The sequence below is a fragment of the Carassius auratus genome, chromosome 13 (assembly GCF_003368295.1).
Source record: "Carassius auratus strain Wakin chromosome 13, ASM336829v1, whole genome shotgun sequence".
Lineage (NCBI taxonomy): Eukaryota > Metazoa > Chordata > Actinopteri > Cypriniformes > Cyprinidae > Carassius > Carassius auratus.
Genome location: NC_039255.1, coordinates 21,795,830 through 21,819,511, shown reverse-complemented (window position 1 = coordinate 21,819,511; position 23,682 = coordinate 21,795,830). Strand labels below are relative to the sequence as shown.

Sequence of the window (23,682 nt, the reverse complement as noted above, 5' to 3'; positions counted from 1 at the left end):
TTAAATTTGTTAGTTTTAGTTGGCAGTTGTTTTTTAACTTAATTTTTAGATTGTGTTTTTTTTTTTTCTGCTTTTATTGTAGCACTTTGAGATTTTCTTTAAAATGTAAAGTGCTTTATAAATAAAATGTATTATTATTATTATTATTATTATCCCTCTATGTCACTTACTCCCCAAAGCATGAGATCATCCTAGGATTTCCATGACTGTCCGTACACGACCCCGTAATTTCCTGGCTTTAAGGTGAGTTGACCAAGTGGTCTGCCTTTTGTGAGAATCACTGTTTTTCCTCAGTTCCTCAACCAGGTTATACCACTAGTATTGAAAGTCCGATCAGTGCCAAGGCAGTCAACAAGTTATGACGACCTGGCAGAAGTATTTAGTAAAGCTAAGGCTACACACCTACCCCCTCACCGTCCCTGTGACTGTAGTATTGACTTACTCCCCAATGCCATGCCTCATATTTACCTGTTGTCTCGATGTGAAACCCAAGCCATGGAGGATTATATTGAAGAGGCCTTGAGTTCTGGATTCATTCGACCCTCTACGTCTCCAGCTGCAGCAAGGCTTCTTCTTTGTGGAAAAAAAGGATGGAGGACTGAGGCCCTATACTGATTATAGAGGATTAAATAATGTCACAGTAAAATTCCGCTACCCCATGCCGCTGGTTCCTTCAGCCCTGGAACAGCTCCGTGAAGCAAGAGTATATATACACATTGGGGTAATTCGATCTACGAAGTGCATATAACTTGATTCGAATTAAGGATGGTGACGAATGGAAAACTGCCTTCCTCACCACTAAGTGGAGTGAGGAGGCCACTCAAGCATACAACACCTTAAAGGTTAAATTTACCACAGCCCCAGTCCTCAAACACCCTGACCCCAATTTGCCATTCATTGTTGAAGTAGACTCTGACTCGGGAATCGGAGCAGTGTTTTCCCAACGCCAGGGTCAACCTGGTGCATTCTTTTCAAGAAAGTTAACAGCAGCTGAATGAAACTATGATGTTGGGATATGGAACTCCTGTCTATAAACGCATCCATAGAACAATGGAGACACTGGCTCGAGGGGGCAGTCCACCCATTCCAGGTGATTACTGACAATAAGAACTTAGAATACATTAAAGGTGCAAAACGACTTAACTCACGCCAAGCTCGCTGGTCCCTCTTCTTCACACAGTTCCAATTCACAGTGACCTACTGTACAAGGAGTAAAAACAGTAAGGCAGATGCTCTCTCCAGGCAGTATGATTTTCCCGTCGAAAATCATTCCCCAGAATGCATTCTTCCCCCATCTGTAATCATTGCCCCAAATACCTGGGATATCATGGAGGAGATACAGAGAGAACAGCTCCAAGAACCAGCTCCTGCCAACTGCCCACTTAACACACATTACGTTCCACAAAGTCTATGTCACAGTATAATTCAATGGGTCCACACCTCTGTCAGCTCTGGCCACCCTGGAATCTCCCACACTCTGCACCTGCTACACAACTCATTCTGGTGGCCTTCAGTGTCCAAAGATGTCATTACTTATGTAAAAGCCTGTCAGGTTTGTGCCCAATCCAAGACCCCCAAGGAGCTATCATTGGGACTTCTCCAACCACTGCAAGTAACTTGATATTAATGTAAGTTTCACATCAGGTTATCACCAACAAGCTACCGGACAGGTGGAATGATTAAATCAACAAGGTCTGACTCCTTTCCAGTGCGTCCTTGGATATCAACCCCCTATGTTCCCATGGTCTGGCAAACCATCATTGGTCCCCGCTGTGGATGACTGGATTCAACGTAGTGAGAGGGTGTGGGACAGTGCACATGTCTGCCTTCAACAAGCTGTATGAGTTCAGGAACTCCAGGCCAACAAGCGACATCGGCCACACCCTTCCTACCATCCAGGAAAGTGGGTCTGGCTCTCTACACGGGGCCTCAAGTTGCGGCTACCAAGCAGGAAGCTCAGCCCAAGGTGTGTTGGTCCTTTCAAAATTCTAAGAAGAATAAATGAGTTCACATACCAACTAGCTTCCTGCTAATTACCATATCTCTCCTTCCTTCCATTTTTCACTGCTAAAACCGATCCACCCGGATTCTGACCCCAATCATGAGACTCAAGAATCACCACCACTGCTGGACTTTGATGGAGCACCAGCCTACAAGGTCAATGAATTACTTGACTCTAGAAGGAGAGGGGGTCAGCTCCAATATTTGGTGGACTGGGAGGGCTATGGACCTGAGAAGAGGTCATGGGTAGCCGCCAGCGACATTCAGGTTCCCTCTCTCACAGAAGACTGGACTCAGCGAGCCAGACCCGATCAACCAGCGTCACGACCATGTCTGCGCAGAGTGTCAGGCGCACTCATAGGAAGGGGGGATTCTGTAACGCTACGCCAACAGAGAGTCAGCGTGTTCCTACTTTGCAAAGTATTGCCAGTTTAACTGCCTTACCAAGCATTTTTTCATTGACTATTCTGACTGCCTGTTTGTGTATGATTCTGCCTGTTTGGATTTACTGCCTGATTGGACTGGTGTTTGTGTTTGACCTTTTAGCCTGCCTACTCGTCTCTGCCTTTTGGATTCTCCTGGTCTATGTTGAAAGATCAGACTGCCATTATGGTATTGACTCTCTACCTCGTTTAACTACTCTATCTGTAAGATCTTTCCTTAAAGGGGGGGGGGGGGTGAAATACTCGTTTTCACTCAATATCCTGTTAATCTTGCGTTTGGAAGCTGTGACATTACCGTGAGGAAAAAAACATCATCCAAAACAAACCATGGCTAACAGTCTGATTCAGCGTATATTTATGATCCAGAATCAGATCCAGAGGCTGAAATTTAACAAGAGCAGCATCAGCAACAACGTCTCTATGTGGTATGTATTGAAACTGTATAATATTTGCTTAGCGGTTTTGTAAAATGACTAAGTTCCACTTTGTCGTCTTTTTTTTTTTTTTTTAAGCTGTACATGTGGAAAGTGCAGTTTGATGACAACATCGCATGTTGTTTACTTGATGTGCTTACGCGCCGATAGCTAAGTTAACAACACAGAGATATTTGAACCAGCTTTACTCACCGCCTGCGGTTCCAACACACGATCATGACCCTTTTTCATTGGGACTGCATTATCCTTAAGAAATAAACGATGTACAAATCCGTCGTCAAACTGGGCCTTGTTTGTAAAACAAGCATCGCGAAATGCAGGGAACAAACAAAAACACTTTTTTTTGTGGATTCTAATACTTTCTCAGCCTCCTGGTTACAACTTTACAATAAGGTTCCATTTGTTTACAATTATTAACTACATTAGTTAACATAGATAACATTAAAAATACTTCTAAAGCATTTATTAATATTTGTTAATGTTGATTCAAACATTTACTAATACATTATTAACATCAAAAGTTGTATCTATTAAAATTGGTGTTAAAGTAATTGACTGCAAGACACCAGTCATTGCCAAATTCCAGACAAGCATGGAGGTGAGAGAGGAGAATGAAGAGAACGAGCAGTGAAGCTGAGATGAGATCAAACCTGTAGAAAGACATGAATGGTTCGTTTTTCTCACACCTCCCTGTCATTGTCGACGTGTGTAAGCATGGATTTGGAGGAAGGAATGGGATGGCAAACATTGGACAGACACTTTGCACTTACAGCTGCAACACACAAGAAATCAATCAGATCCACCTTGGAGACAGCTCCTAGACATTTTTCACATGGACAGACACTGCAAATATAAACCATTAGAAAATATCTCTCAATTACAATTCAAGATATATATTCTCTCATTTACACCTGCATTAGAGAATGTCTCAGTTTTACACAAATTAACCTTTGAGATGAATACTTTACGGTATTAAAGAAAAAGTCAATCAGGTAATACTTTACTTTAAAAGACCAATAGTTGTTTATTAGCCTGCATATTACTAGCCTATTGGCTGTTATTTAAGATTTATAAAGCACATATTAATTCCTTATTCTGAATGACCATATTTTAGATCCCTTAATCCATCCACACACCTAAACCTAACTACTAACTACCTTACTACCTTACTAACTATTAATAAGCAGGTGTTTATTGAGGTAAAACTATTAATCGTGAATATGAATTGAAGTATTTCCGTATTTAATTTCTTAAAGCAAAACATTTCATCTGAACCGATAGCTATGAGACATAAAAATTATTTTCACTTGGGTAAATAAACACCCAGAACACCTCACCAAATATTTTTGCATTAAAAATATTTGGTGTGATCTAATGTAATTCTACAGGGTTTTTACACAGTGTTACAACCCACTCACATTATAGTGTACTTGCTTTATAAACAGGGCTTTACCACTGCAGTTGTTGATGTGGCGTAAAAGCTGTAGAGGTGAGGCCTACCCTAACACCATTCATATGGTGACGTGCAAATAATTTGTTTTCTTTTTAGGTCTTCACTCGGGAGCTTAAAGTGCCTAAATTTTCCAGTTTGCGGTCAACCTTTCTGGAAGAAGTCAGCTCCAAGATGCTTCTTTTGGTACCTTTAACACATTTTATTATCCTACGTTCACATTACTTTAGTTAACTAAGCAGAGACCTTTATCTAAAGCTCTCCAGAGGGAAACTGATACAAGTAGTGCTACCGGTTAGGTGCATGTTTGGATTCATGAAATGGTGAATATCATGCAGATGAATGCTTTTTCTTGAAAGAAGGGTTTGGTTTTGTATTTTCAGAACTGTTGTTGTTTCTCTGTTTTCATCATAACAGAAAATCTATGAGCCACCGATCTGCTCAAAGACCTTTGACATTAAACACAAAACGAGATTCATGCACAACCTCTCGCTCTCTCATATGGCTGACACTCAAAGGTGAATAATTTTATAATGTCTGGCATCTCATTTAAATAAAAGAAAAATGTGTATTAATTTTATATTTATTTAGAATTATGGCAAAAAATGGACTCAGTTTGCAATGCACTGATGGTTTCAGCATTAAAGAATTGGTGAGTGATGTACATCACACTTCTTCAGCTCTAAAAACTTAGAGGTAGTTAGGGGTAGTTTACCCAAAATAAAGTTTATTTACCCTCTTGTTGTTTGGACACCATTGTGTTTTCTTTCAACATGAAAATCAAAGAAGATTTTGAAAAGAATTTCCCAGTTTTGGTTTTCCATGCAGCCGTATAGTGTATGATGATTTACTGTGTCAAATGGGAGAAGAAAAAAAAACATAAAAGCAACAAATGTATCATAAAAGTAGTCTGCAAGATCAGTGTGCTATATTCAAGGTATCCTGAAATCAAACATGAGCTTTTTGAGGAGATTAGACCCAAGCTGTTGACTAGTGATCTCCCACTCTACCAAAACTCAAATCTCATTCATAGTTTTGTTCTCTTCAAAAACAAAAATTGCCTTAAAATCATGACTAAATATTCATTTTTGGGTAACCTACTCCTTTACCTAATTGCTTTTATAGATGATTTGTTATTTAGCAATTCGCTCTCATTTATTTTGAGGAGATGGAGCATGAATGTCACCACAACATCCAAACTCAGAAGTCCAGATATCCCACAGAGCCTGACTTTACACACCTGAGTGATAAAGGAACTGAGAACCCAGAATACTTCACTGAGAGCCCAAATACTAATTTCTCACCAAGGTTAGGAATTACTTTGAATGAATGTGCTAAGGAACTTGTCAATTATTTTGCTTCCAAACTTTATAATTTTTCATTCATACATGTAGTCTCCATCTAGCTGGGAAAAGCACAGATGAATCCCCATCTAGTTCTGCTGAAGACACTCAATCATCATTTATCGACATGCCTCTATGCATAACTGACATTTATACTAGTCATGTTGTTGAGGTACTGTATGTGTTTTATACACCATATTGTTTCTATGATAAAATAGATACAAACCAACCAACCAACCACACAATAATACTGATAATACTGATAATTTCTTCATCAGTTAACTGCAGTTTTACTTTGTTTCAGGTGGAAAACTCTGAAGTGAAGATGTGGTCAAATTACACAGAGTGTTGATTTGTCCCTTTGAAACAAACTTTGAGAATAAATGTACAAAAACTTACCTTTAGGGTCACCTTCTTTACCAATAAAGGGTGCATATTACTTTAGAGTAGTAATAGTAAGCTACTCTTAGTATACTATTACGAACCCTTTAGTGGTAAAGCTGTACCTAGTTTTTACGATTTGTATTGTAAAAAAAAAAAAATTGCTATACAAATAAACTTGAATTTACTTCTTTTCATTTCTTTACTTTTCTGAGAGCGCAGGTCCAGGATGCTGTTAGGTAATGGAGAGGACATAAGTTAAAAGACGTCCTGTTTTACTCATAAATGCATTTCATTTTTATCACATTGTTTTACTTTACTGTGTATTTAGTCAATAAATATCATAAAAAATAATTTCTGAAACATTTTGTTGTTCCTATAAAATCTTTTTTTTTTTTTTTTTTTTACCGGAATTTCCTCTTCAGGAGATCGAGCTGCGTCTAATACTATGGGGAACGCCCTCTGCGTGACCACACTCTGAATCACAATTTTTTGGCCAGAGATGACACCTCATGGTGCAGAGAACACCAGCTTAACCTTAGCCTTAGCTCTGCTCTTCGGATACACACTAGGCAGGGATTTGGAAGTCTGGCAGTGTGGGCACCTCGTTCCCCAAAGTGTTGGATGCAGCTCAAGTTCCTGAAGAGGAACGTCTCAGGTTATGTATGTAACCATGGTTCCTCGAAGGAACAAGACGCTGCGTCTCGAAGCCATTCTCCTGCCACACCTGCCAGCACTTGCTTCATTCCTAGAGGCTGACGCTGGCACTGCCGCATGTGCTTTTAAGCTTCCTGGTCGATGACGTCACCCGACGTCTGTGTGCCCTGAGGGGGCACTTTACTTTTTTTTTTTTTGAAATGTAATAAATATTTTTTTATATTTTAATCATTTTTTTTAAGTCTACTTGATAAATAATAATATTTTTGTTTAATCTATTTTTTTTTCTTTAATAATTAATTTATGAATTAAATAGCCTACTATTTATTTTATTTTCTCCAGTGGCATTCAGCAGATAAGATATATTGCATCTTTAACACATTCATACTGTAGTTTGAATATAAAGTCTTAACAGTTAAATGAACTAGCTTTGTAAGTATGAAAACTTAATAAAAGTGTATAAATCATGCATTTTCCAACAGTATTTTTGATTAAGTTTTCTTGTAAGGAGGAAATATTTCACATTTAATATGTGCCGATGTGACTGAATGAGTAAATATTTACACATGGCCTTACACTGGATCACTGGACCATTAGCTCGACAGCTTGCATTTCAAAGCAGAGATCAGCCAATCAGAGCTTTCCTGGGCCAAGTATGGAGAAAGTTTCACTTCGGGGGTATTTAATTGGATGCAACTCTTCTAGTATCAGCCATTTTTTTGACTGGAGAACTCGCGTAGTTGGGATTTTTTTTTTTTTTTTTATTATGTGTTATATTATCATTATTATTATTATTATTATTATTATATTATTATTATTTTAGTATTTTTACAAACATACTGTTCGCTGCACAGAAGAATATATATACATACATACATACAGCCTATAACAGTTCCAAATCCAGCTTTAAGTTCCAAACACATATTTCCACCCTCTTTCTCATTTGGCTTTCAAGTAAATTAATTTTAGTGGGATTGTTAGTTTAGTGGGATATAACTAGAATAATAAAACTGAGCAACTTTGATGTGATTTTTTTTACCTCATGGCACCTTTCGCTCTTTGCTTTCATTAAATGGAAATTAGATGTTGAAGATGCTGCTGAAGGTTTGGCATTTAAGCTTGTTCCATGAGGGTTATAAATGAGAATCTTCATTTTTGTGCGAACTGTTCCTTTAATGAGCCACTCAGAAAAGTTCTATTCTCTGAGTGACTGACATTCTTGCAGCTTTTGTGTTTCAGCTTATGCTAGCCTCAGCCTGGTTTCTATGAGAGTGGATTCTCAATCTGTGTAGTTATTAACAACAGACCCCAATCATTTTCTTGTTTCTTTCTTGAACTCAAGCATTTCAAATGAATTCAAGACAAAATCTGAAAAAAAAAGCTTTTTATTGTTATTCTTACATATAAAAGCCCATGCAATCATAATAATAATATAGTTATGACTAATGTCTTGACAATATTTCAAAGCAGAATGAAAAATGAAAATGAGAAATGTTTGCCTTTTTGTATGTGGAGTATCTGATACATCAGACTTTAATGGTTCATACAGCATGATATACTGTAGGAAAATATGTAGCTCATACAGAAGGATAAAATTATAATAAAAATAATAAAAACTAATTATGTATGGATGTTCAAGTAAATCTACTTTGCTTTCATCTTGAAATATTAACAATACAAAAGATATTCTAACGTTTTATTTAAAGAAAAAAAAATATGCCTTTGAAGGTTTTGTATCAAATTTTATACAGTTAGCTTTATAGGTTATTAATTTATAAAATGTAAAAAACAAATCATACATACTATAGCATACTATTGCACACTCCTGTGTTTTTCTAGTTTGAAAATCCCTACTGATGAATAATATTTTAAAACGGGTTGTTAAATTCATATTAATTTGATGTTGTATTGGATGTATTTATTGTATTGTAAAGCTCATTATTGTTTGTTGTCCTGTACACCAGCCTTTGGTCTGTAGGGAGCTCAGATTTGATCCCAGTGTCTCAGACTGGAAGTACGAGCAGCAGTCTGGGTTCCCAGTTCCTCAGTGGCTCTGCTGCTCACTACAGGAGCCTGGCTCACCCGGTCACAGCGCCCCCCTCTGGCTCTCCTTTATATAACTCCACTGCTGTGCCTCAGGTGCATGAAGGCTTTACATTGAAGGCTTCACAATATGACAGTTCAGCACATGTACACCTTCCTAAAGCCTGGACCCAAGTCACACCACCCTCCTAATAGGACATGCACCTTACAGATTAAATTACAGCTTAACTATTATTGCTTTCATGCAATAGCTTTTGAAACCAACATATTAGTTTAACTGGATTCTCTTTTTTTTTCAGTAGAAATGACTAAAGACTTACATCCAAAACTAACTTTATATACACAAATAATTTCAGTAATGGTATGCTTAAAACTAAAGCATATGTTGACATAAAGTCTTCCTACAAAAGCTCACAATTGTAAATGTGTTGTATGGTTTTGTCATTAAGTACTATGTGTGCCTTTTAAATATAACAAATCATTATTTTAAGGCATATTGTACATAACAGTTATTTATATATATTTTTAAGAGTACTATATATGTACAACTGAGCAGACAATCTATTGTAAAACGTGTAAATTATATTATTATTTTTATTTTTTTCATTTTGGGGTTGGAATTCAGAATGGATAAAATGCTAATGTTTTTTTTTTTTTTATTAAAGCATATAAAACTTTTATATTAACATCAACTTAGCCATGTTTTGTCCATTAAAACTAAATATTGAACCTACTGTATCTTTATAAATACGCTTGTATTGTGCTTAATTCCAGCTTTAAACAAAGTGCTGAACAAGCAGTTCTTTTAAATGGATCTTCTTCAGAGATTGCTTAGTCCTCATGGATACTCAGACGTCTTTGCACCTTTTTTCTTCAGGACTTTTATGAGTGATACTGCACCCAGTAAATCAGCGCTGTGTTCTCCTCTCTCATGAGAAAAATCCACTCACTTAGGGGAGGAATTGAATCCATCTTCAGATTCTCGTTTAACAGTGGGGCCAGAGGAAACATGAATGATCGCCACACATTTCCAAAGTCCCACAAGAATAAATAGGTCTCTAAGAACTAAAAAGGTTATTTTAATTTACACATCCATGAGAGGGGAATAATTAAATCAAGCTGATTACTTCTGTTCTCTCACTGTCTAAACAAATTATAGAGCAATCAGAATTATATTATGATAAAGACAGTAAAATAGTATTAGTAATAACACAAACTAATGTGTTAAAAATATTAAAATCACATCTAATAAAATGGATGCTATATGAATAATATAAGCTCTGTTACAGTTAATGATAAATTGGTCTGCATCTAAGCTTTGTATAAATTATCCAGATTGTCCACGGGGTGGCAGGACAGCAAAAATATTCAGAAATCGCATAAATAGTACAAAAATGATTTCTTACATAAAATATTTTGTATTTACTAAGTGGTTGTTTTGCAACAATAAGGACAGTTACATTTATTTATTTTCTTGACTAACAATCTCAAAGCAAAGCCTTTCTATAACTGACTGTAACAGCTTCAGTAAAATATCAAGAATTGATACCCTATACTTTTGCTGCATTTTGTTGGTATATGGCACATACTCTGATGTCACATTAAAATAAACTGAAAATGAGAGAAGAGCATGGTGAATGATCGACTGTAAAGTATAAAGACTTATTTTTGGAAAGGAATAGTCAATACAGTGTGTCCTGCACACAGCATATACACTGTATAAGATAAACATTAGACAAACATTTCAAATAGTAATATGCCACACTTTTGTCACATGACCTCATCACCTTTAATGTGAGTGGTGCCCAGTTATCATCTTGGAAATGAAAATGTAATTGTGCATTTTAATTACATTTTGAACAAACAAAAATACTTTTGTAATGGCGATCGTACCACAAAAAAAAAAAAAACATTTGAGGGAATTTGAAGTCATCTCCAACGCGTAATGGTGCAAGAAATCAGGTCTCCCATGGCACTCGATTAACACTTTATTCAATGAAGAATATAATTACTTACAAACTCTGCTGCTTGCATTACTGATGTCAATTGAGCTCATCCATATACAACATTAAACATAGTGCCAATAGCTGAACATGATCAAACCACACCTGCACGCATGCACGGTTGAAAAACTATGTGGCTTCTCCTGATCGTCATTCCTCTGGCTCACCTGTGTCTTAATCATATAGCCTCCACAACTAGCATAATGCCATGCCTATGCCCCCTAGTGTGCAGGTGGAAGAACGTCACCCCCATGCAACTTACCACCAACAAAAAACATAACACATCAGAATTGGCTACAACAACTTTTGACAGGCCTTAATATGAATGAGTCAAAGATAAGATAACAACCACATATGAAGACTAAATATATATAAATATTTTATATAATATAATATATTAATATATTATAAAGACTAAATATTATCTAATTATCTTAAGTCTAGTTGTGATGTCTTTTAAACTGAAAATTGCTTGCTGGGGAGAACAGTATTGATGAGCGCCTATATGAGCGGGTAAAAAAAAGGCTTCTTAGATAAAAACAAGTACAAAATACATTTTTATCGCGCATAATTTCTGGAGAGAAATAGCGCAGACACCGGCAAAGATGAAACTCCATAGTGCGTTTGTGTCAACTGACTTGTGTCAGCTAGCTGACTGTGTTTGCTCACAGCTATTCTACTGTAAGCGATCTCCTAAAAACTTAATTACACTTTGGGCTAAATGAACAGACTGAAAGCCTGCATAGAAGTCTATTTAAGATCGGAATATGAATTTAATAAGGTTACCGCTAGGGACTATGAACAAGGGAAGGTTAGTTTGCAAATCACTTATGAACTGGTTAGTGTATCACGCAAGATTATAGCGCTGCACGGGAGAGTCAAGCCTCTAAAACCTATTGACGTCATTGCATGTTGTTGCGCAAATAGTGGAAGGATTAATTCAGCTTTCTAATGTGTTCTCAGAGGGGGGTGGGGAAATATGCTGACCCCCTACTAGGAAACACATAAGGCATTTATACTTATCACGTGGATCTGGGAATAATATTTCACATAGACTACAGTATGTTCTAGTTATTCTTTTCATTTTAATAGATTATATATTACATTTCACATTTTAATGCATTAAATGAGAGGCTGAAATGTCGTTTTACTAGCATTGAATAGGCATGTGGGCATTTTTCTATAATAATCCTATTAGGATGGGGGGGGGGGATGAGAAAAAAATAAATAATAATAATAATTTCTGTCAAAGAGAGAGCATTGACGCAAGCAGCTCTGACGTCAATAGAGCTGCAGTGAATTGAGGGGGTGGGGGGGGGACTTGCAGCCTTTTTGCCCACAGAAAACACTGAAGGTGAACATCAAGCAGTGCTACGGTGATCTGCGATAGTCATCTCACAGCAAGTGACAATGCAACCTGTCAAATTCAAAATGTAGAGTCACAAATGAACAGAATTACGAAAGAACCCACGTTACAACAGTGGCTTTATTTTTTTAATTTATTTATTTTGTATAGTTTGTGTGTATTTGCGACTTAACTCCTTTTAAAGATCAGGAATGATTTGCCCAACAGTCGCATTAGCTATGCAGTTTCGTATGAGAGTTATTCTGGGAAAAAAGCTTTATCATAAAAAGCTGATTTGCGCCTCAACAGGTGTTCACTTGTGAACTTGTCTAAATTGTTATGCTCAAGAGAGCAATATTGACAACATGTTTAAGACAATTTAAGATATTATTATTATTATTATTATTATTATTATTATTATTATTGTTGTTATTATTAGCCTATTATTATTATTTACTTTTGTCAACAACTCGGGCAAGGTAGCCAAACTCTGTTACAGCTTGCTGTCATTTCACGTCACTAAAATCCTGAGACTGTTGCCAGATCAATCAAGTAAAACATGAAATGCAACTTCTGCAATGCAAGATCAGTTAATAAATAGGAATATTTATTGTGCTCGTGTCTGGGAAAGAAAAATAATTTGAGAAGGAGTGCATGTGTTTACAAGATATTCTTGCTTATCTATTATTCTACTTCATGTCTCGATTTAAGATTTGTGTTGGTAAAGCATGAAATGTTTTCCAAAAACTGATAAATCGTTTTCCGTGACAACATTCCCTCACGTGAGACGTAAAGCATGTTTAAATTAGCTCCAGTGTAATTATCGCGAGCAAAGTAATTGACTGGATGTAACTTTGTTTTAATTTTATTTGACCGCTGATTTCAATCTAATTATGGCTTTGGAGCCATCGCACGTCGGGTTTACAAATAACCGGGTAATTTCGAGTGATAAAGTTTGTTTTGCTTGCGTAAAATCCTTGAGTTCATCTGCTGTAGCCTTGGCATCATTTGCGGAGGAGGCCATGACGTCACCTGCCTCTTGAATGGAAACGCTGGAGCCCTGATGAAGCTGCTGCCTTTATATACAACTCTTAAACTGTTTCGTGCCACCAAAACACACACAGAACGTTTAGGGTCGAAAACTACCTCTGCGCACAAGTTTAAGCCACGTAAAACCAAGAGAGCCCTAAAATCATGAACGTTTGGTCACTCCGTGGTTTAGCAACCGGAAGAAGTTTTGAGAAGAGCCTTACATCGCTAACGCATCGCTGGACAGACGGTCGTTGTGAAAGAGCAAAGGTACAATGTTTTGTTCTGTCCGTCCAGTATTTGACGGGCTGGTCCTCTACCAGCTCTCTAAACTGGACCCAGAGTGGCGGACAACGGTGAGTCTTTTCAGCCTCTTTACAAGAAGTTGACCGGCTGCCAGGCGACCTCGGCTGACTGGAGACAGTGAGATATCTAACATATCTGAAAATGTTAGTACTGATGTGTATCACAATAACAAGGTCAACAACACCCTGGGTGTTCGTACTTGTGCGAAGAGACGAGCGCGATCTGAGTTGCAACCTGTCGTGGATGCGGACTTTTCTGCTTCAGTATAATCCAGGGCACACGTGATGCGCAAATCACTTTTGTAGCAACATCTCTCATTTGTCAGATGGAAATCCGCTGTTTCTTATGATTTAAGCCAGGAGCTTAACATATCTGAGGGTTTTTCCGTTTTCTTTTCTTTTTTTCTTTTTTATTTCACACTGCTGTACCAGCATCATCACTCGCGCATCATGCCAACTTTTGCTCCCGTTGCGTTTGTCTCGTAGTGGAGAGAACTAAAAATTGTGGATGCCTGAATGAATGGGGATCGTGCACTGTTTTATGTGCTTGTCCAGACATTGTCCAGACGTGAGAGTCTATTGTTCTCATTTGTGTATCCGTTTTGAGCCAAGAACAAACAGACAACCGAGAACACGTCACATTAGACCGCCAATGTCGAAGAAACGCAAAAGTCCAGACGACGGCGGCGGCGAGGATTCCCTTCTACAAGGTATGAGCTGTTTCCTCCATCAGACTGGCAGGGCATTTCAGGAAAATGTTAACTGAACCAGCACATTAACATGCAGCTTACGCAGTTTTTTTTCTCCATTGGGGGACCCCAACAATGAACAAACCAAAACATAAAAACAGTATTTTCAAAATTAACTTCTTATTTTCAATCAGGTTCTCTGAAAATGTAAAGAAATGATTGATACTTCAACACCCTTTTGTATTAGATATAATAAAGTCAATCTCAACTAATTGGCCGAGAGGAGTGAACTGCTAGATAGATAGATAGATAGATAGATAGATAGATAGATAGATAGATAGATAGATAGATAGATAGATAGATAGATAGATAGATAGATAGACAGATAGATAGATAGACAGATAGATAAGTTAAAACACTGATAACTTGGTTGGCAGGACTTTATAGTTATAATGTTACAATCTTATAAGAATTGCATGATGGATTTTTGGTAATATTTTACAGCTTCTAAAAAACTTATTTTTTTTGACAAGAGGGTGGTTGTACTGAATACCAGCACACCTGTGATTTATCAGAGTCAATCTTCGCATGTCACCAATCAAAGTCCAGCTCCACTCCATATTTTCCATTTACTCATTCATAAGAGAAACCTGTTCAGTGATGGAGTAAAAAAAAACCAAAAAAAAAAACCTTAGATGCTCTGACATAAAAAAAACACACCCCTTGCTGCATGCAAAATCACATAAATCATACTTCCAATCACACAAAACCTTTGACTTAAAAAAAAAAAATAGGTCCCTCATATTTCTCCAACATAGTAACAGCATTACTATGCTTTAATTTATGTTTTACCAGCATAAACTACTGGTAAATAAGAAAGAAAACTGGTAGAAATTAACTGGTACTCAATGTCATATGAAAATTTGGAAAGTTTATTAATGGAAAGTTTAAGTCTGTTTAGATATAAACCACTGTATTTTAAGGCCACATTTTATGCATGAGAAAGACAATGACTTGGAGGTGGAGTCCAAAAACCACGTAGGAGCCTCGTTTGGCTCCCACAGCAGGAATTAAATCATTTGTTGTCAAGCACGAAACGTCTATCATTGCTTGAATAAATTATAAACACTGGATTCTTTCATAGTGTCATGGCATTAAAAAAAAACACATTACATTTATAATGCATCTTATTAGCAGCAGTCCATGCATGCAATGCTCTGCACAACATGTTGTGTTGATGTGAGCCTTTCAAGAATGTAAGCCTCTCAGATGGTATTTACATGGAAATGTATTATCCCGATTCATATTTTGTTTACTGCTTGCATCTTACCAAATTCACCATAAGCATATTTGATGTTAATTCCTGCACCAAACTAAACCAACACAAGCTAAACTTTGCAGCTAGCATGGCTCCGTGTCGCTGTGTCAAATCTCTCGGGGTGACTGGGAGAGCACTGTCATGCTGTTTGCACACAATGCGTGACCCAGCAGCAGGTTTGTTGGCCGTATTCTGTGAGAGTGAGTCAGAACGTGAGTTTCCCTTGGCTAGCACGGACAGGAAAGAGGGCACTTCCTTTAGCCTGTGGAGCGCGGCATCTGTGTAGCAGGCTTGTAAGCAGACTTGTACACAGCGCTCCATGTCCATCATGATCTCACACATGAACCAATACACACTACATAACATCTGTCTAACATTTATCTATCTATCTATTCATACATACATACATATATGACCAAATACAGTTAACACAGTAATACTGTGAAATATTAGTGCAATTTAAAATAAGACTTTTCTATTTTATATATATATTTTTTTAATTTATTTCTATGATTCAAAAATGAATTTTCAGTATTCAGTGTCACATTCAGAAATTATTCAAATACACTAATGTTGTGCTCAGTTATTAATAATAGATATTATTTTCAATGCTGAAAACAGTTTTTGCTGATTAATATTTGTATTGAAACCTTGATACTTGAAACATGATACTTTACTAATCACCCGTTACCCATTCAGTCATATCTCAATCTTTGGTGATTTTGTGGCCATTTCTCTCCATATATAAGATGCTGTCCATTAATTTTCCTGGCAGTGAATTTTTCTGGAAGCAACTCACAGCTGCTTTCACATCTACTAATAGTTTAGTGCTGCATATTTTTGGACTGTGGGGGAAACCTGAGCACCAAAGCAACCTCATGCAGACCCATGCAGAACAACCAGCACAGACAGTCTCAGCCAGTAGATGAACTGAGTCATAAAAACATACAAAACACAGAAATACATGAGGAACAGGGTTTTTCAGTATGAAAAGAACAACACATTTTAAATTTAATTTGGGGGTCTGTGAAAGATTAACATTTAGAAATGTATTTTTAAAATAACCTTTATATTACATTTATTTCGAAATGTTTATCAAATGTTAGTCCCTCTCTGTCAGACACCATCAGTGGTGCAGTAAACCCGAGATGTGGAAAAGAATTAAAGGCATAAACTAGCTAAATGAGAAACTAGTAATTTATAACATAATGTGATAGGGTTTTTTTTATGTCATCAACAGAAAATAATATATTTTTTTTTTTTTACCAAGAAAAGAAAAGTGGCTTATTTAAACATTACCGCTAGATGACATTACTCTTGTCAGCACCGTAGAAACAATGACATCCACCATCACACTTATCATGCACACATTTACTATAGAAGACTAGACTTTTATTAGATTATGAAAGTTAATATAACCAATATAAAAGAAAGAAAGAAAAAAAGACAAAACAATGAATAGTGTGGTTCAGGTATGAAAATATCCCAAATCCAAATACATATTTTGATTTAATTTCGTTACAAAAATATTTACTACTAGTTGTAATATTTCTATTTGAATTTCAATATTCTCCATCAACTTTACTATTTTAAAATAAAAGTGTTACAACACTCTAAATCAGCGATACTATTTAACTGGGTATATGAAAATATTTTTATTTTGCACTGTTTTTACTATTAAATTATGAATCTAAATATTTTATACTTATTTCATAGTTCTGTGTTTACTTTTTTACAATTATTTAACACAAATATATCCAAATCAACTTACAAAAGAGAAAGGGCAGCAGCAATCCGTCATACTGTACATGAGCCAACAATTTTAGCAGTGCCAAAGTATTAAAGATCAAGAGTAAACCATAGTACAAAACACAATGTGTTCCTGGGATATCACCGTACTGTGCTTCCCCAGCTGATTGACTATTAACTAAGAATTACAAACTCAAGGTTTATTTTTTTTAAATGTTATGTTTAAATGTGCAAATGAGGAATTGTCTAATTAAATATGCACTAATTTGCACACATTTGCAGATAAAAAATCTGAACACTGGATAAAGCCAGTTTCATAATTCTCCTTTCATTTTATCGACATATTCAAATCAAAGGTTTGTAGTACAGAGGTGATTTTGGATATTTCTTTTCATCACTCCATAAATCAGCTGATGTCACGTTTTAGGAGTAAAATGTTGAATAAAATCAGGCAAATTTTAGAAAAACAAACATTCAAAATATAGATGTAAAGTTTGGTGTAGGTGCTACTGAAGTGGAGATTTTTGGGTCAGCGCAGGAGCAAAAAAAAAAAACCTTTTGAGAAAATTTGATAATATAATATTGAAGAAATTCTACTATTATTGTCATGTTTTTAACTGTGTGCTCAAATATGATGAGCTGCCATTCAGAGAAAACATGTGATGATCTTGTGCTGACGTGTGATGAACTGGGACCTCTTTGTGTTACTAATATTATGCTGACATGAGGAGATATAGACTCTGGCCTGAATGATATGTATTGTTTATGGAAACCTGTATAAAGAGTATGCAAAGACAGATCCGACAGATTCTCTGAAGAGTCTCTCGGCTTCATTATCATTATATCTCTGATAATAAAGTCTATCTTCTGGCTTCAAAACCTCAACTTCTAGACCCAGACAGCAACATAGTGTTGGCCCAGATCCGGCCCACATCTGGCCCGCATGAAATCCATGTGGGCCAGATATGGGCCAGACCTGGGCCGAAACTGCTTGCTGTCTGGGGAGGAACTTCTACTTCTTTAGAAACATCTAATGGCATTAACAGGACAGTCATTATCCATGTGTATTTTCTTTGCAATTATTGTGCTGGCATAGGGCTGGCATTTGAGGAATTTAAATTAGACAGAGGCAATTCACTGCAGCAGAATAAATGCATTATTCTGAGATCGTCCCGCAACCCAAGTTTGTGTTAAGCATAGAACACCCTTAACTTTCCAAGGATTTGTTTGTTATTTCAAATAAATGCTGTTCTTTTAACTTTCTATTCATCAGATAATTCTGAAAACAGCACAAAACAGTAAAACAGCACAACTTTGTTGATAGCAATACAGGTTTCTTGAGCAGCAAATCAGCACACAGTATTAGAATTGTTTCTTGTGACACTGAAGACTTGAGTAATGATGCTGAAAATTCAGCCTTGCATCACAGCTCTTTGAAAATTAATATTTCACAATATTACTGTTTTTACTGCGTTATTGATTAATAAATATAAAAAATCTTACCAACTCCAAACTTTTGAATTTTAGTGTATTAAGTGTAATCCTACATGGTTTAATCAAGCTGATTTTAGTCACTTCAAATGAAATTAATATTCCAGGTTCAGAACAACTTAAGGTAAACAAAATGTAATAATTTAACTTAATTACTGAATAAGAGAATACTTTCTCACTTATTAAAAGAAGCAGCAGAAATTGTTAACAGTAACACACAATAATATTTTATTTTGTTCCACAACACAACATTTATACAGAAGGTGTAAGATCATTTAAAATTATTATACGTTTATAAATACTTAAGATTATGTTTATTACAGTTTTTAAAGGGATATATTACCCAAAATGCTCATAATTTACTTACCCTCAAGCCATTCAAGGTGTATATGACTTTCTTCTTTTAGAAGAATCCAGTTGGATGTCCTGGCTCTACCAAGCTTTATAATGGCTTAAATGGGTATTATTTTACAATAGTCCAAAAGACGTCAACTAAAGCGCATCCATCCATAATAAAAAGTGTCCAACATTGCTCTTGGACCTGCTGTAGCTCTTGAATCAATGCATTACTGTATGAAAAATATCCATATTTCAAACTTTATAAACAGTAAGCTTTAGGTTCCGCTATCTGTTGTACGCAGGCTCACAATAACACAGTTCAGGAGGATGACGGAGGACATAGCGATATAAGCCAAGAAGAGACTGGTTTTCTTTTGCTAAAGTAAGTAAGTACTACTGTAAACAAATGTTGGTTCCCGCGAGACTATCATATTCTTACTGGAACTTATGCTACGTCCCACGACATCCACCGGAACAGCGTTCTATTGTAAACACGGGTCCAGCTGTTTATAAAATAAATTATATTTTCATTTATTTTTCTTACAAAAATGCACCCATAACAGGAGGCCTTTATTAACCCCCCCTAAGCCGCGCTGGACACTTTTAATGATGTATGGATGCACTTTATTGTACTTATTTTGGACTATTGAAAAATAACACCAGTTATAGAACAATTTTGGTGTGTATAAGCAATTAATATGTATGTATGTATATATGTATATATATATATATATATATATATATATATATATATATATATATATATATATATATATATATATATATATAATGTTTTCATATCAGTATTTGTATTTGTGAGTGTGTGTGTGTGTGTGTGTGTGTTTTATTATATTAAAGAATGAGCAAACAAGAACAAGAAGTTACATATTCTGATTGTACTGTTCTGTGATTGTTGTGCGATCCAAACTATTAGTATGTCCAAAGAGGGTTAGAAGGAAGACATGAAAACTGTATAATGTGTGTTTCAGTGAACAGGGGTGTGTTACGTGTGTATGTGTGCTTGATTTAATGTCACATGGTTAGGAAGAAGTGTGAAGAAAGAGAATGTGTGGAGCTGTAATTGTGCGAGCTTTGATGTTACAGCACGGTGAGCTCTTTTTATTCATCTCTCACTGACGTCAGCAGACCACAGTGTGGAATATATAGTGCCTAAATCCAGTGCTAGTTTTGTGTGTGTGTGTGTGTGTGTGTGTTTGTGTTTTTCCCCCTTCACGAGAGCCCAGGAGATGGTGACGTGTGTCATACTCATCATTGTAATATGCTCTTAGAGTTAATGAGGGCAATGATTCAGGTTCAGAACAGCATCTCTGAAATTCCAGGTCACCGGTCTCAATGGATGTCACATGCAGGATTGTAAGTGTGTGTTTCATCCTCCATATCCTCCATCATCAGAGTGTGTCACAGTGACGTCGAAAGAGAATGTTTAGGGAAAACAGTATCAGGTGTTCGGAGGGTAATTGATGATGAGAACTGTCTGACATTCAGCCACCACGTGTGGGTTCAGGTCTCAGCTGAACTCAGTGGTGACAAAATTCTCCTGACTAAGGTGAACTGCAAGAAATCAGCTTCTGCTTTTTGTAATCCAGACCACTGATACAATATTCCTGGAGTCTGTATGGAAAAGCACTGAAGCTGTTTAAAATGGGAGAGGCAAGGCTCCCCCCTCCTCTGTCCTTTGTCTCTGATGCTCAGACTCGACTTGCCTAATGAAGCTAATGTGCGACAAAGCCCTTTCTTATTTTCACTGGTTTTAGTCAAGTTAGCGAGCAAAGATCATGTAGGATATGCGCTTTCCAACAGCATGGAAATAAGACCAAAAGACAGAAGCATGGTGAGAAAATGGCCGAGGATCCAAAGATAAAAGCAAAAACAATAAACTGGGAGAGTTTAAGACTGAGATGACAAATGTTAGTTGTGCATATGCACTGTCAAAAGCACGCGGTATAATATAACTATAAACTGATAACTGCTTGGTTAGTTAAACACACAACAAGAAATGCAGTTTTCCTAATTGTTTACACAATTATCACAATTGCTTCAAAAAGATCCGGTTACATCGAATGATTCGTTCGCGAACCGGATATCACTGCACTGTTGTGTTTTGAACTCTCTCACAACAGACACGGAAGAGAAGACAATGCTGAATAAAGTCATAGTTTTTGCTATGTTTGGACCAAAATGTATTTTCGATGCTTCAAAAAAATTCTAACTGACCCTGTGATGTCACATGGACTACTTTGATGATGTTTTTCTTACCTTTCTGTATATGGACAGTAGACCGAGCACACAGTTTCAGTGGAGGGACTGAGAGCTGTCGGACTAAATCTAAAATATCTTAAACTGTGTCCTGAAGATGAACGGAGGTCTTACTGGTTGAGAACGACATGAGGGTTAGTTATTAATAATATAATTTTCATTTTTCGGGGGAACTAACCCTTTAAGTATAAAATGGAAAGTATATAAGGAGGAAGAAGTAATATGCAAAATAAATAAATAAATATAATGGAAATGCCCATGCATTTTGTGTACCGGCTAACTAACATAGATTTTTCAGACAATTTTTTTTTTTGGCCACTCACATACATATGCAGTTGTGTCTTATAAAAAAATACAAATAAATAAATAAATAAATAAATATATATATATATATGCAATGCAATAAAAAAATAAAAATAAACAAATGGCAATAGCTTAAACACTGAGGCTAGCTTTTTCTCCTCCTGAGACTTTAGCTACTGTGGATTCTGCAAGCACTCATGGCGGAATTGACATTGATACTTAAGTTTTTCTCTGTTTTTTGGAGCTTAGTTGATCACATCAGAGACTTGGATCTGGAAGTATTTTTCCTCATCAATTTTCTTCTCAGGGATGTCCACAAATTCTTAAGTAAAAGAGCCATAGAGGTGTACCAACCAGGTTAGAGATGAATCACATGTACTTAAATAATTTGATGCATTGAAACTCATCACATGCATCACTGTGAATGTATAATCAAATCAACAACAATGGTATCATATACCATAACTATTCTTCGGCGGTCACTTGAAACGAGTATGACTGTCCTCTCCGTCGGGTCGCCTTATTTGTGGATCCTCAGGTGGCTGTAGAGGCCGATCTGTGATCCACAGATTCTGGTGCAATGTGGGCATTGGAAAGTTGAGGTGATGTGTGGTGGTGGAGCCTTTCTCTGTTTGTCCTTGCGTTGTTGCCGCTTTACATCTGCGGCACGGCGGAGTTCTGTTTCGTGGTTTGCTGTACCTTCCTGCACTGCTTTTCTGCAGTAGTCCCTGTTTAAAGCGAGATTCTCCTAGTTGCCGGACATGATGTTAAACTTTTTCAGGCTGGTTTTGATATTGTCCTTAAAGCGTTTCTTTGGCCCACCAGGAGCTCACTGTCCTTCTTTTAGCTGGGAGATTTGCTTAGGGAGACGGTTGTTGGGCATGCGGATGACATGTCCTGTCCATCGGCGTTGGTGCTGCATTATGGTGGTAGTGATGCTGGGCATATTCGTTTCCTCCAGAATACTGGAGTTTGTACGTCTGTCTTCCCAGTTGATCCTCAGGATTTTTCTTAAGGCTCTTTGATGGAATCATTCCAGTGCTCTCAGGTGTCTGCTGTAGGTGGTCCAAGATTCCGCTCCGTACAGCAGAGTTGGGAGAATCGCAGCTTTTTAAAACAGGACCTTGGTTTGAGCCCTCAGGTCTCGGTCATCAAAGACTCTTGTCCTGAGTTTGGCATAGGCTCCGCTGGCACAGCTTAGGCGTTGGTTAACTTCACAGTCTATATCAGCTTTGGAAGAGAGAATGCTGCCAAGGTAGGGGAAGTGGTCCACGCTTTCCAGAGTGGTGTTATCCACTTTGATGATAGGCTGGAGTGATGGCTGGTTGGGTGGTGGTTGATACAGAACCTGAGTTTTCTTGATGTTCCAGACCAAACCCAGGGCTCTGTATGCCTTGCCAAAGGCATTTAGGATGTCCTGGAGGTCTTCAGGAGAGTGTGCTGCGATAGCGTTATCATCGGCGTATTGCAGCTCTATGATGGTGGTATTTCTGACTTTGCTCTTGGCTTTTAACTTGTTAAGGTTGAAGAGCCTGCTGTCAGTCCTGTAAAGGATTGGGATCCCCTGTGGCAACTCTTGGCCAGTAAGGTGGAGTATGGCTGCAATGAAGATGGCAAATAGGGTAGGTGCAATGATACATCCCTGTTTGAGCCAAGTTTCTACGGTAAATGGCTCAGCTTTAGAGCCACTATTGAGCACTGTGGCTGACATGCCGTCATGCAGTAGCCTCAGTACACAGATGTATTTAGCATGACATCCATACTTTGATAGTATGCTCCACAGTGTCTGCCTATCCACGGAGTCAAAGGCCTTTGTCTAGTCTATAAAGGCCATATACAGAGCCAGTGCCTGTTCCCGACACTTTTCTTGTAGTTGGCGAGCAGAAAAGATCATGTCAGTTGTTCCCCTAGATGGATGGAAACCGCACTGTGATTCAGGGAGTATCTCCTCAGATAGTAATCAATAGTATGTCACCATAACTATTAGTAAATAAATTATTATAACATTATTATAATATATTTAATATTAATATTTCTTCAAATTGCACTCCCTTGCATCATTACAAATGTGTCACAGGAGTG

At 37.1% G+C, this 23,682-nt stretch overlaps 1 protein-coding gene across 1 annotated transcript in view; it reads left to right on the top strand.

The window, feature by feature from the left end:
* The first annotated feature begins 13,150 nt into the window (after positions 1-13,150).
* LOC113113024 (cAMP and cAMP-inhibited cGMP 3',5'-cyclic phosphodiesterase 10A-like) overlaps positions 13,151-23,682 on the top strand; it is a 126,151-nt gene continuing 115,619 nt past the window's right edge. Inside the window, exon 1 of the mRNA XM_026279126.1 lies at positions 13,151-14,144. Coding sequence (XP_026134911.1) covers positions 13,955-14,144 — 190 coding nt within the window. The 5' untranslated portion in view covers positions 13,151-13,954. The remainder of the gene's footprint in view (positions 14,145-23,682) is intronic.